The sequence below is a fragment of the Hyperolius riggenbachi genome, chromosome 1 (genome assembly GCF_040937935.1).
Source record: "Hyperolius riggenbachi isolate aHypRig1 chromosome 1, aHypRig1.pri, whole genome shotgun sequence".
NCBI classification, from domain to species: domain Eukaryota; kingdom Metazoa; phylum Chordata; class Amphibia; order Anura; family Hyperoliidae; genus Hyperolius; species Hyperolius riggenbachi.
The window spans coordinates 164946347-164961384 of NC_090646.1; the positions used below are offsets into that span (position 1 = coordinate 164946347).

Below are 15038 nucleotides of genomic sequence, written 5' to 3' on the forward strand. Positions count from 1 at the left end.
AAGCTAAGTGGACCAGACAACATATGTGGAGTAGTCCATAACTATTTGCTAATCTTTTGAGTATCAAGGGAGGGAGCCCGCAAGACACCAAGGGACCTAAAGGACTACAGAGGGTTGCTGGTAGTAGCCCCAGGTAAGTAAAACTCAACTTGTTTTCTTTTGCTGCAAGTTACCTTTGAGAAAACCAGGGGATGAGTATGCAGGATCGCAAGGAGAAAAATGAAGGAGATAGAGAGGGGACAGGTGGAGAAGAGAAAAGGCTGAGAGAAATGAGAGATAGAGGAGAGAGAAATGGGGGAGGTGGAAGAAAAAGACTGATAAAGGGGAAGAGATGAGGAATAAACACAGGACAAAGAGGCTGCCAAAAGACAGAGGGAGGGGAGAGATGAAGACGATAGAGAGGGGTGATGAGAGAGAACAAGGGTGGAGGGGTAAAATGGGGAGAAAGAGCTGGAGAGATTGAGGATAATAAAAAGAGTAAAGATCCTGTAGACCAGTGTACACCAACCCTGTCCTCCAGGCCCACTAACACTGCATGTTTTGTATAAATCCACCGAGGTAGTTAATCAGCTCTGCTGCAACACTAATTACTCCACCTGTGATTTTGTGTGGTTTCCTGCAAAACATGCACTGTAAGTGGGCCTTGAGGACAGGGTTGGGGAACTCTGCTTTAGACTATGTGCAGTTAGGCACACAGAAGCACAATGAATGTCCGTTCTCATTCGCTCCAGTGCAGAGTACAGTATACACTTCTGCCAATTGTGACTATGAACGGCAGCTGGACTGCACCGGTAAGACTATGCGTTGCATAATATAATAATGCATAAATATAGTGTAAAAGAATCTTGAGAAAGAGAGAATGGGGACAGAATAAAGAGAGAGAGACTGCAAAATGGAGGAGAATCAGGGAAGCAGGAAATTTGGGCGCATGAGGCAGGTGGACAAAAAGGGCGCCGCCATTCACTCCCATAATAAATATCGTTTAATTGGCGCCCAACAGGAAAAAAGGGCGCCGGAGAAAAATAAAGTTTTGAAAGCGGCGCCCGGAGACTTTTAATGTTTTATAACTGCTTCTCATGATTACACATTATTTAATGATTTATAATTTTTTACACATTATTTTTAAACGAAAAACAGTACAATATTTTTAAAACATTATTTTTAAACAAAAAAACGCACAATATTTTTTAAAATGTTATTAATGCTTATCACAGGGGTCTTAGGTTTAGGCACCACCAGGAGGGTCTTAGGTTTAGGCACCAACAGGGGAGTCTTAGGTTTAGGCACCACCAGGGGGGTCTTAGGTTTAGGCACCACCAGGGGGGTCTTAGGTTTAGGCACCACCAGGGGGGTCTTAGGTTTAGGCACCACCAGGGGGGTCTTAGGTTTAGGCACCACCAGGGGGGTCTTAGGGTTAGGCACCACCAGAGGGGTCTTAGGTTTAGGCACCACCAGGGGGGTCTAGGGGTTAGGGATAGGTATAGGGAGGGTTCTGTGTGAGAGTAGGGTTAGGTATAGCTTTAGTAACATTCTTATTAATGTTTTATAAAACGTTATTATAAATTTCACTTTTTAAACAGGGAAGATTAACGTTTTTACAATTGCCGATTTCATACACATTATTTAATGATTTATAACTTTATAAAACATTATTTTTAAACGAAATATAGCACTTTTTTTTTTAAACATTATTCATGCTTATCGTTTAAAACCGTGCGCCCTTTTTCCCGGCGCCCTTTTTTAACGTACGCGAGAATCAGAGGGTAGAGATGGAGGAAACAATGGACTACTTAGAAATACCACACCTCATCTCCAAGCCCTCTGAGATCAAAAAGCAAAAATCCATCAATTGTAAAACAAGGGAATTGTGTTCCCGGGTAGACCTGTAGCCAATGAGCACTTAATCGGATTTGAACAAATGTGTGACAGTTTCTTAAATTTTAGATTTCACTATTATACCTACTTGCAACTGCCCCTGCTCACATGCTCCAGAAGTTTAAATTAAAGTGTCATACCCCCCCAGCCACCCACATCCTTAAACTCAAACTTGCCCTATCAGATACTTGACTGGAAGAATAAACTTTGCAACAATGGCACATACAGCTGTGAAGCTTTCTTAGCTTCCAGCTTAGGGAAGAGTTTGCAACTTTACAATTTGCACTAGGCATTCCTAAAACCAAAAGGTTTTATAAGGTTTTAAACGACCCTAAGCCAAATTGTCCCAGGTGTGGAGAAGCAAATCCCTCCTTTCTGTATTTGATTTGGAACTGCCCAAAAATAGCTTATTTCTGGAAGCAAGGTATGGCATTTACTCATAATGAACCATAATGAACTCCATGAACCTTCAGATCTGCTTGATTTCAGGATGCCAGATGGGGTTACACACTTTCTCTGCTGAAATACTGTTTTTTGTCAGAGACCCAATTTGTTGCATTGCATAATGCAGAAATGGCTTTCCTCAGACACTCCGATGTTCACTCACAACCATCCTTTCAAGAAATCCATCTATATTCTTGGAGGCTGTCTATCAAAATACCAAGTACTAGGTCATCTTTTGACAGTGGATCAAATACTTATTTCACTCATTACAATGCACACCAAGCTCTGAATTTGGAGCACTGGATTTTTGAGAGTTGTTTTATTATTTCGTGTCTCAAAAGCTACAATAAACCTACCATTACAATTAAAGACTGACCATTTCTTGGTCTGAGGGACAATTGGCAGAATCAGCAGGTGATCAAATTCTTCTTTCCCTCACTGTACCTTGGCATACAACACAGTTTTTTTATCTACATGAGAACTCTTTCTGCTTGGTATAGTAGGAATGCAAATCGGCAATTCTCATTTTTTTTTTAAACAATGACCAGTCCCCTTACCCCCATTTAACCATAACTTTTTTTTTTTATTGGTGTAAAGGTCCATGAATGAATCACTGAAGGTCAGTGTACCTATGTTTGCACCTGTGGGATACTATATGTTCACTGATGTGTTTAAAGTGACCCTGAGACAACTAATAATAAAAGATTTATACATGTCTGGGGCTTCCTCCAGCCCCCTCTGTACCGATCGCTCCCACACATCTTCCTTCTCCTTCTACCTTTATCAGCCCTGTATGTTTGGCGACTTACCAAACACACAAAGGGAAATACTCACTTCCCAAACAGTTCTCTGCTGCTTATATAAAGCCTACAGGCTGCTTGTAAGCCAATAAGAAGTGCACACACACGTTACACCTAGTCTGCAGTAATCAATTAAGCAGAGGCTGAGCTACTCAGCCAGTCGTTGGAAAGGGCTTCAGTTGCATATAGACAATGGCTATATGACCAGCAGGGGGCACCAGCGTGCAGGATATTCCCTCTCATCTGCCCTTCCCCCCTAACTAAACTGCATGGGAATCTACAATAAAACCAGGTGTAACGTGTGTGTGCACTTCTTATTGGCTTACAAGCAGCCTGCAGGCTTTATATAAGCAGCAGAGAACTGTTTGGGAAGTGAGTATTTCCCTTTGTGTGTTTGGTAAATCTCTGAGCAGTTGGGGACAGGCTCCTGGGGGTGGCAGCTCCAGGGCTTGGCTGTGCTCACATATGGTGTTGCATGCTGGTTCTGGGGCCCCGGGCAGTGAGAGTTCCCGGGGCCCCAGGCTGGCTTGTGCACCATTGTTTTTAATTTTACTGTATGTTTGGCGAGTCGGGGCGAACAGCACGTGTGCAGCCCGGCCATGCTTTAGTGGCCAGGAGCGATCTGCCCCTGAGCAGTACTACTAAGCAGGCGCAGAACGCTCCCAGCTGTGGGAGCGAGACGGGCAGCCACACTGCGCATAAGCTGACTGGCCAGACTTACGGGGCTAATAACGGGAGGAGAAGGAAGGAAGATGGCGTGGGACCAATCAGTGTGGAGGGGGCTGGAGGAAGCCCCAGGTATGTATACATCTTTTATTATTATTAGTCATCTCTGGTACACTTTAACTTATAAATTAGACACTAGGGAAAAGTCAAAAAGCCCTTGTGGTTTTTATTTCCTCAGGAATCAATTGCCGTGAGGCTCAATTGGTTGAACTTGATGGACACATAATTGTTTCCAAACCAGTTAACTGTGTTACTATGAAGAAGACTGTCAGATAGCTGGCATCAACATTTGTGGTATACTCAACTGATAAAGTGACTTTCTGTGAGTGTAGCAGCAGGTCTGTTCTTGTGAGAGCTCTGTCACTTGTGAGAATTTAGAATTGTGAATATTCTTTATATCATCAGATAATTTGAGGCCCCTTCTTGTCTTTAGACTGGCAGTAAAAAAACACAGCGACTGGCACTACGACAGCGTGTAAGGCAATTCACTTCTTTCAATCTTGCAAATACACCAGTTCCGCGGGTATGACACACATTCAGACTCAGCGTGCTCCGGATCCAAAAGAAAAATAGACATCAAGTTCATACAACAGAGGTCCGGCACTGCATCAATTGTAATAAAAGAGCTTTATTTCTAATGGCTCTTCCAGTTGCTAAAAAATTCCTCATGCAATATAAACATGTGTAGTGCACATACCCGTTGTGGTCAGAGGAGGTTGTGGGGCATGGTGGTGATTACGGCCCGCCTAACGAACGTTTCGCTTTGGTAGCGTCTTCAGAGGCAGTGTGGCAGTGTTGTCTTTAGACTCCCTGCCCTGATGCCACTGTAGCACCCATTCTTTCCACTCTGCACGCCCTCTTTCTGTACACTCCCACATGGCTGTGTAGCAATTACTGCCAAGAGCATATTGGGCATACGTGGTCACAAATGTTTACCAAATGCATGACTAGTACGCTCTCAGCCATGTCTGCCATGTGGACAATGCATACACCCTGCTCCAGCGCATTTTTGGCTGTCTCGGCCCCTGTGCCTTTGTACTCTTGAAAATGAACTAATTTTTAGCTGCAAACAGCCCAGAAACACAAGAGATGAGTGTGTCATCTGTAAGGTCTTGTTCACATTATAAATCGCCAGCGCAATCGCCCGCGCTGAGCGATTTTGTTAGTGATTTTGTAAGCGCTTTTCTAAGCGCTTTCAGAGAGATTTTCGTTTAGAAAAGCATTTTTCGAAGTGCTTTTCTAAGCGCTTTTGTGTAGCGATATTTTGTTCACTTCCTGATGTCAATCAGGAAGTGAACGCTTTGACCTGGAAATTAATAAATACAATGTATTTATTTATCAAAGCACTCAGCAAATCGCTTTTGAAAATCACTTTTTCAAATGCTTAGCGATATTGCTATACTTTCTATTGAATCACAAACGCTCTGGAAATGGTGCAGGAGCCGCGTTTGCAATTGAATAGAAAGCTCATCACTTATGTGACAACACTCGCACAAGCACTTTTAAGGCGATTTTTAAAATCGACAGTGCTTAAAGGGAACCAGAGGCCCCAGAAAAAAGATTTTATACATACCTGTGGCTTTTATCCAGCCCCATGCGCACGTATCGCTCCCACGACGCCGTCCTCCGCTTCCTGTATCCGGTGGTACCGAGTCCCGTAGTTTCGGCCAGTCAGCGGCAGCAAGCGGCCAATTGTCTGCATCAGCGGGGCTCCCGGCATACCCTTACGCGTGCGGCTGCAAACTGCGCAGCCGCATGCGTAAGGGTATGGAGGGAGCCCCTGCTCATGCGGACAATTGGACGCGTCCGCCGGAAGTGACGGGACCCGGTACCGGCGGATCCAGAAAGCGGAGGATGGCGGCGTGGGAGCGATGCAGGCTTATGGGGCTGGAAGAAGCCCCAGGTATGTATAAAATCTTTTTTCTTTTTATTAGTATAGCGTCCCTTTAAAAATAATGAAAGTGGACTTCCGGTTCCGGCGCCGTGGGAGATGGAAGCATAGGCTGAGAGCTCCGTCCCGCCCGCTTAAACAACCTACCCCCCGCAGCTGAATTAAAATAGCGAACATCGCCGAACCTATGGCGGAACCACAGGAGAATCAAACCATGGACCGCTACGTCCTCCGGGCACCACGAGACAAAACAGCGCAGAAGACTTCTAAAACAGGCTCTAAGGCGGCCGCACCCAAGATGGCGGCGAGTGTAGCGTCTGAGCCAGACAACGAGGTCTCAGACCCAGAGCCTGAAATACAATCGGCATCCCAGCAAATAATTGACTACAACTCTCTGGCAATGGAAGTAGTTAAACTTTTAAAACCAGAGCTGACTGCAACTATAACGGAGGTGATCGAGAGGCAGCTAAGAGGAATCCAAGATGAAATATCCTCCCAGACAGTCAGAATCCAACAGGCCGAGGCCAGGATTAGCTCGCTGGAGGACAAGGCGGAGGAAACTTCAAAATTGGCTCATCATACTAATGCCAGGCAAGTGATTATTTTTGATAAACTTGACGATTTAGAAAATCGTTCCCGCCGGAACAATCTTAGGATAATAGGGATCCCGGAATCAGTTAAACCTGTAGATCTAGCTTATATATGTTCAAATGAGATTCCAAGGGCACTGGGTCTGGACACTGTGTTTAAAGTGGAGAGGGCGCATCGTATAGGCCCACTACGTACAGAGAGGAAATCACCTCGTCCTACAATTGCACGCTACCTGGACTACTCAGAGAAGGCCCTCATAATGCAGGCGTACAGAAAGCAGAAAGAGCTGGTGATTAACAATCAAAGACTGCTACTCTTCGCGGACTATTCCGCCGAAGTCAACAGAGTCCGCAAATCTTTCAACCCGGTTTGTCAGGCGCTGATACGCCGCAAACTTAAATTCGCACTGAACTACCCAGCCACATTGGTAATATACCAAGATGAAGGAAAACCGGTAGCATTTACATCGCCTTCCGAGGCCCAAAGATATCTGGACACTCCTTTATCACCAAGACAAACGTCTCCCACTGCCTCTTCTGAACTTAGGCGATCACAGGAGAATAAGTCGACAACACCTTCCCCGGAGAAGACAAGAGATCTAATCCAGAGCCAGGATTCTTCAACATGGGACGAGTAACTATTGCTCAGTGTGTTAGCAAGATAAAGAACTGCCATAATGGACGTTCAAAATAGGGGGGTTAGAAATTAACAAATCTGAAATGTCTTAACTTTGATCCAATTAACACTCCAGCTATGTGTTATATCCATAAAGACATGGACTCTGCTCGGTAGCTGGAGCGTATAAGTATTAGACTTTAAGATGAACATCTTTATATAGCGGGTGGAATATGGCTTTACAGCCTAACATGTTTCTGGGAGCTCTACGCAATTCTAAACGCGAGGGTGATCCCGGAAAAAGAATATTATTTGGGGCTCTATTTTATTTTTCAATTAATACTACTACAGTTATCAATATATGGTGGCTCATTGACACTAACTAATGTTAACCCATATACTGAAGATAGCACTCCTGCGGAAAAAAGGAAGTCAGAAGGTAATTTAAGGGTGTATTGGGAAACTGAAAAATGGAGCACAGCAGGGGGGAAGTGGGATCTAAGATCCTTCAGATTCCTCCACTTTTCTGTAGAGTTAGGTACTCTTTCCCTTGAATGTACCCGGATAGGGCTAGAAGTGAAGGGAAAACGAAATCTAATGATTTTATTAGTTTTCTTTTTTGGTTTAGTTTCTGTTATTTTTCATACTAATGTTTTCTTGATGTTAGGGTTTATTAGAAATTTCCTGCTCTCTCTCCCCCACCTCTATAGCAGAATCAGCTGGTGAAACTCAGTTCCTCTCAAGTGTTAAAGGTGCGCCCACTGCTGCTGGGACAGTGGATGCTCCACTTATACAATGTCATAAGATATATGAGAATTATTCAAAATTATTTTGGTATAGCTGATAATCACCACATGGAACGTTAGAGGCCTAAGAACCCCGCAAAAGAGGTCACAGACCCTGCGACATCTGGGTAAACTGAAGGTTGATATCGCAGTCTTGCAGGAATCACACCTCAGGTCACATGAGATCGAGCTGATGTCTAAAATGTGGGTACACCAGGTGATAGGTGCTCCAGCACAAGGGAGGAAAGCAGGGGTCTTACTGCTGCTGGGAAAATCTTTCAAGGGTCAGATCACATCCACTGAGGTTGATGAAAAGGAAGGTAGGTGGGTTAGAGTCGAATTTAGGGAAGGGACGACCAATGTAGTGCTCTGGGGTATATACGCTCCGAATAGCAATAACGACAGCTTCTTTAGAAGGCTGGCTGCAGATGTGTTGTCAAAAGCAGAACACACTAAATGTCTAATCCTAGGGGATTTTAACGCAGTGGTGTCCCCACCAGAAGATAGACAGACTCATAACTCTACAAATCGTAGACCTAATCCTCAAGATGGTGCATTAAATTTATTTTTATCAACAACAGCCTTAATCGATGGATGGCGCCACTTACACCCCCTAGACAGAGACTTCACCTATTTCTCCCATGTACACTCCTCCCATTCTCGCATTGACCTAATATTACTCTCACAAAATTTAGTTACCTCTCTACAGCAGATAGATATAAAAGCAATGGTCATATCGGACCACGCACCTGTGGTAGCAAAGTTACATCTCAGCCCAAGGAGAGGGACAGGCACATGGCGCTTTCCATCTTATCTATATAAGGACGAGCAATTCTCTAAAGACCTGGTTATGTGGTGGGAAGACTATAAATATAATAACAAACAACACCTGTCCCAGCCAGTCCTCTTTTGGGAGACGGCTAAGGCAGTACTAAGGGGTCAAATTATAGCCTATTCTGCAGCATATAGAAAAAAAACCCTGGAGCACTACATGTCATCTAGTGTAAAAGCAAGACAATCATATCTATTATATATCAAGGATCCATCTGACCGAAACAGAGAGAAATGGATGGAAGATAAAAAAAATTGCGACATATACCTAGAACGATATGATTCAACCTATAGATCCTCAGGTTCTGCAAAGTTTTTTAAATGGGGAAACAAGTCTGGAAAATTGCTGGCCAACATGACAAGAGCTAGATTCTCACCGGTTATGATCTCACAGCTGAGAAATGCTAAAGGCTTTACAGTACAGAAACCATGTGAAATCTCCAGTATCTTTTATGATTTCTATAAAAATCTATATACCCCTCGTCCAAGGTCCACGGAAGCTCAGAACAAATTCTTGGAAAAAATTAAACTCCCCACAATCTCTGAGGAGAACTTGGAGTTCCTAAATTCAGACATTACATTGGGAGAAGTAAACAATGCTATAAAAAATTTAAAGTTGGGAAAAGCTCCAGGGCCTGATGGCCTATCTCCAGAATTTTATAAGATCCTGAAAACTGAATTGGGAGAGAAGCTGACTACTCTATATAATTATATGTATAAAAAACACAGCCCTCTTCCTACGGCTGATGAAGCGTTTATCAAACTCCTCCCCAAGCCAGGAAAAGATGCTCTAGACCCAGCATCATTTAGACCAATTTCTCTATTAAATATAGATTTTAAGATAATCTCAAAGATACTGGCCGACAGGTTGTCAGATTTCCTACCATCTTTAATCAGTGACTCACAAGTTGGCTTTGTGAAACAACGTAGTGCAGTAACAAATATTAGAAAAGCACTGTTGCTTCTGGAGAACCATAGGTTGGGACGGGGGGCCAGGCTGTCGGAGGCCTTCTTGGCTCTTGACGCCGAGAAGGCCTTCGACAGCATAGAATGGTCATGGTTGATGCAGTCTCTGGGGAGGTTTGGATTCCAGGGGAACTTTATATCTTATATAGAACTAATGCATGCTAGTCCCCGAGCACGAGTGGTCACCTCTGGGGATGTGGGCTTGCCTTTCGCACTGGGGAGGGGAGTGCGGCAGGGATGCCCTTTATCACCATTATTATTCAATTTAGCACTGGAATCCCTGTCGCGCTCCCTTCTCCAGCTTAGGATATTTGAGGGGATATCTATAGGGAAAACTAAACTCTCCACCATGTTGTTTGCCGATGACATCTTGCTTTGCATGTCAGACCCTGAGAGGGATATCCAAAGGACAATGTCTCATATTGAGGACTTTGGATTTTGTTCTGAGTTTGTAATAAACTCACACAAAAGCGATCTCTTATTCTTTTCCAACATAGAAGCCAAGCGACAGCATCCCCAGTTAACGAAATTAGGCATTCGACATAACCAGTCCTTCATCACATATCTAGGGATCAGGCTCCCCAGACAGACAGACCAGCTATATAATTTAAACTATACTCCTTTAATTCAACAGATTATAAAAGAACTCCAGGGATGGGAAAAATTAATCTTATCCTTATCAGGAAAGATACATCTGATCAAAATGTTCAGTATAGCCAGGCTCCTATACCCCCTCCAGACAATACCCATTTTGTTAAAACATAAAGACATAGCTAGACTGGAATCAGCTTTTACAAAATTTCTATGGAAATCGGGGAAACCCAGAATAGCCCTACTGAAATTAAAAGAAACTATCCCCCAATTGGGACTCAATTTTCCAGACATCCGTTCCTATAATCTTTCAGCGCTTCTTAGACACATTAGGGATTGGGTGGGAGATACCTCTTTTTACACACCAACACAGCTGGAAAAAGAAATAGTGACCCCATACTCCTTCCTGGGGATTCTCCATACCCCCTTAAGCAAATTAGCTAAACAAATAAAAAATAATATATTGATAAGAGATACACTCATAACATGGAGGGAGTCTAGAAAGCGATTTAATCTTCAGATTTACCTCTCCCCACTGGCTCCTCTAAAGGGAAATCCTAGCTTCCCGCCCGGGGATATGCATGCAGTTTATGATCTGTGGGCAAACATGGGATTACACTCAGTGGGTGATTTCTTGGACAAAGAAGCTAAGGCCCTTGGCTGGGAAGAGGCCCTGTCGACTAAAGAAATCCTTTCAAACCACGGTTTTTACTATGGCCAAATGAGGGGATATATTATGCAAAGGTCAGGAGGAACAGGGGTGGTCAAATCACATGCAGGTTTTAATAATTTGATAGGCAATTTAAAATATAAACAATCTCTGTCATGGATTTATACACAATTCAGGGAATCCCACCCAAAGAAGAAATTTTTTTTTCAACAAATTCATAGATGGGCTGATTTGTTTGAAATTTCTAAGGATAAAATGATAGACCTTCTAAAGGAGGGTTGGCTAGCAGTCAGAACAGCCATTGTGGGAAAGGAATTGAGGGAAATGTATTTTAAAACAGTGTATAGGGCATACATCCCCATACAGGGTCCATATAGACATGCTGGACAAGACACATCGACGATGTGTCCTAAATGTGGTGACTCAACACCTGACCTAAACCACATGTTGTGGCTTTGTTCCGCAATCCAGGGATTTTGGAAGGACGCTCTGGTCCTTTCTCGGGAGATCACCCGAAAAACAAGGGTAATAGATCCACTGTTTTGCCTTTTTCATACCATTGACGGGTCTCTGAATGAAGATAATCCTCCGATTACGAGATGGGAACATCTCCTCCTCTTGGCAGCAAAAAAGGCAGTTATGAAAAAGTGGTTAGAACCTAAAGCACCTACAGTAGGGGATTTAAAACAAATTCTCACACATATTCTACATCTAGAGAGACTGTCGATGGAAGTGATGAAGGCAACAACAGTTTCAAGGTTTTTTAAAACCTGGCAAACATATATTGAATACTCATTCACGAGAAACCAAATTGTTAACCTAATGAAAACTTTTGAAGATACATCATGGTATCTAAAGGGCAAGATTGGGGGTTACCTGGGCCGTTTGGAAATATAACCAATGAGAGGAACAGAAAAGGCTCTATGTTAAATATGTTAATACACTAACACTATACTCTGTTAGGTTGAGGGGAAAGGGGGAGGAGAGGCAGGAGTTTGAGATTTTATTTTATTTTATTTTAATTAGGAGTTTAAATTTGCTTTTTCTTTGTAGAGAAAATAAAAATATCAAACGCAATAGGCCTTAAGCCATAGAATCTGTACTATATTATGCTAGAAAGTTGTAATTATAATGTGACAGCAGGAAAAGACCCTATAGACAGGTTATGAAGCCCTCGACAAGCCGAGGGACCTGTCTATAATCGGTTTATAACACAGGTGCAAGACAATTTATGGAGTAAAGGATATATACCAGACATTTAAAATTGTAATCTTCATATTTATGCTATTTGAAGTGGATGTCTAATCTGTAAATCTATGATTGTTCTGCCAATATTTTAGAAGTTTTTGACTTGTATATTCCCCTTGCTGTCGCAAATAAAAAGAATTTAAAAAAAAAAAAATAATAATGAAAGTGCATCCTGCCATGTGGTAATGCAGCGGATAGTAACGTGTTAATATGAAAGCACGTGACGTGCACCAAAGCTGGCTGGCTGGGGGTGGGGGGCAGTAGGTTTTTCCAGCATGGGGCCCATACATTTCTGAAGGCGGCCCTGGCTCTCTAAGAGGCATGAGAGAACCTGGTAGACAGAAAAAGATGAAAGCAGTCTTCAACCACATGACTGACTTCTGCTTAAGGCTGGTTTCACATTGGGATGTTACAGGCGCACGTTAGAGCAGCCTGTAACGCACCCCACCGCACAGCAATGAAAAATCAATGGGCTGTTCACAGTGCCCACGTTGCGTTACTTAGTAACGCTGCACCATAAGACAACGTACTGCGTGCAGTACTTTATAAAATGCTTGCACATGCTCAGTAATGTTGGGGAGGAGAGAGCGGCCAGGCACATGGCTAATTAATATTTACTGCACTCAGTGACGTGCAGTGTTTACTTCCTGGAGCGGCCGCTCTGTGCGGCGATTGGCCGGGCGGGACCACGTGATGCCGCATGCGTCACGGACGCCAGAGTGAGCTGCACAACGCGGCTCACTCTGACGTCCACATCAGAGAGCACCAGGCGTTGCGTTAGGGGCACTTTATGCGACTATAACGTCCCCTAAAACGCTAAGTCCTACTGTGAAACCAGCCTTAGGGTATTTATAAGATATTTCATCTAATACACCAGCATTTCAATGATGTTTAGAGGGTAGAGAGAGCACACACAATGATTAAAAAGATCTTGAATTCTGATTTAAAGATATTAAATGCTTAGTTGTGCATTCTCCTTATTTTGATTTGTCACAATTCAGATCCAAGAAAATTCCCAGACTCTGTAATGGAAACTCTGGTTCTGGTGCTAGCACATCTATTTGGAAGAATACATTTTCCACCAAGGAGGTTTTTATGTGAAGAAAAATTCTGTCAGTCAAAGGTAAGGAAAAAAAATATCTGTAATCCAAATAACACTAACTTTCTGGAGTGTGGTGAAAAAAAAAACAAAAAAACAGAGCATTACATAATACCCAACTGCTGACTGTAGATGCCACAGAGCAGTCTCATATAGGCTCCCTGCACACTGCAAACCTGTTTTGCGATTCCGATTTGCAATTCCGACTTTCCCTGAATGCAATCAACAGAAAAATGGAGGAAAAAACACAGCATGCAGTAACGATTAAAAATCAGAATCAGATGTAAAAACCGATTAAAAATCGGAATCGCATGCAGTGTGCAGGGAGCCATAAGGAAACAACCCAGGTCAAATGCCCTATCTCATCACACATGCTCAAGTAGTCAGGGAGCACCCATACTGTGAGTGAGAATGATCAATGATATGCAAATAATTTCTACTTGCTTTCAAATTTCATGCATCTTGTACTTGGACAAATAATAATTGACAAGAAGTTGTTTTGATTGGTTCAGTTTCAAGCTGCGTATAACTTGTGTGCAGAACTGTTATGTGGTCTATTCTGCATGTCCGTTACGGTCTGTTATGGGGTCTGCTCTGCATTTCCCTTGGTCTGCTGCCATTTGCCCTGAGAAACAGAATATGGTCCCTTTCAGATAGCAGTGAATTCACCACCTGTCAGCTGCTCTTGTGCACTATCCAGGTGTTTGGTAGTGCTCAGCAGCGGCCATGTTGCGGTTCTCTGCCACCGGATAATGGTTCCAGATTACGGTTCCTAATGTTGTTTACATACAAATTCAATTATGTTTTCCCCAAAATTTCACATTTCGATTTTGCATCATAATTGCAAATTTTGATGGGAAATTACGATTATGCAAAATTTGTTGTCATTGCTACTGATGACTGGTACCTATGATGAGAAGATCTATCACTGTTGTCCAACTATTTCCATCATCTTTCATGTAGTCTAGATGTAAGTGGTTGGTTGCATGTTTTCCATTTCATCACATATGCCTGCCCTGCCTTATAGGACTGTGCATACAAATGGCAGTTACAATTAATATATATATTTCTGTGCAGGTCCTTCTGGATAATCTTCCTGATGAGTTTGCTGCTGCAGTTGAAGAATATAACAGGAAGGTTGCAGCAATCTTTGGACACTGCATCCTTACAGCTTCCAAGCTGGCAGATATGGAGAAGGAGTATCAGCTGCCTCTCACTCACATAAGTATGTTAAACAATAGCTTACATTGAGTTATTTTATTACCGTTTATGTTGGTTAAGCCCATCTTCAGGCACTAATTTAAATATTCCATCTGCACGAGTAATCAAGTCTCTTATTTGATGGAAATGCCAATAACAACTTTTGCACTCAAAAATACATACAGTACAAGCACCAGCCTGTAACACACACTTGAACCTGAGTTGTGCACCAATTCAATTCAAGCACTTTACTGTCATTATCATTTTTTTAAATAAAGGGGTCAAACACATGCTTCAACAAATCTTTTAAAAGCAGGGCCGGTTCTAGACTTTTTGCTGCCTGAGACAGATTGCTTCTTCCATTACAGTCCCCGCCGGCCCCCTCTCCTCCGTTCGTGATCTGTTATAACTCTCTCACAGCAGCGCTGTGGGAGGGGGAGCTGGGAAAAGAGATACGATTACCTGCAATCAAGCTACCTGTATCCCTGGCTTCTGCAACAGCAGACTGCCCTGCATTGTTGATGAATTACTCTGATCAGGATAAATGATCAATAGTCCAGGGCACTCTGGTATTACAGCAGCTAGTGCACATGGCTACTAATGACATTCAACTTCTGAAGCACTAAGCCCTGCCACCTCTCCCTGCTAATGTCCCATCTGCAGCACAGCAATCATTCTCTCTACTCACCCTGCTGCTCTGCACATT

General features: G+C 43.0%; 1 protein-coding gene across 6 annotated transcripts in view; it reads left to right on the forward strand.

Moving 5' to 3' along the window:
• LOC137569165 (probable ATP-dependent RNA helicase DDX60) overlaps positions 1 to 15038 on the forward strand; it is a 248003-nt gene that overhangs the window by 221946 nt on the left and 11019 nt on the right. For all 6 annotated transcript variants that reach the window (XM_068278820.1, XM_068278816.1, XM_068278821.1 and 3 more), the window contains 2 exons: positions 13035 to 13156; positions 14210 to 14357. In XM_068278820.1, the coding sequence (XP_068134921.1) occupies positions 13035 to 13156; positions 14210 to 14357 (270 nt within the window). The remainder of the gene's footprint in view (positions 1 to 13034; positions 13157 to 14209; positions 14358 to 15038) is intronic.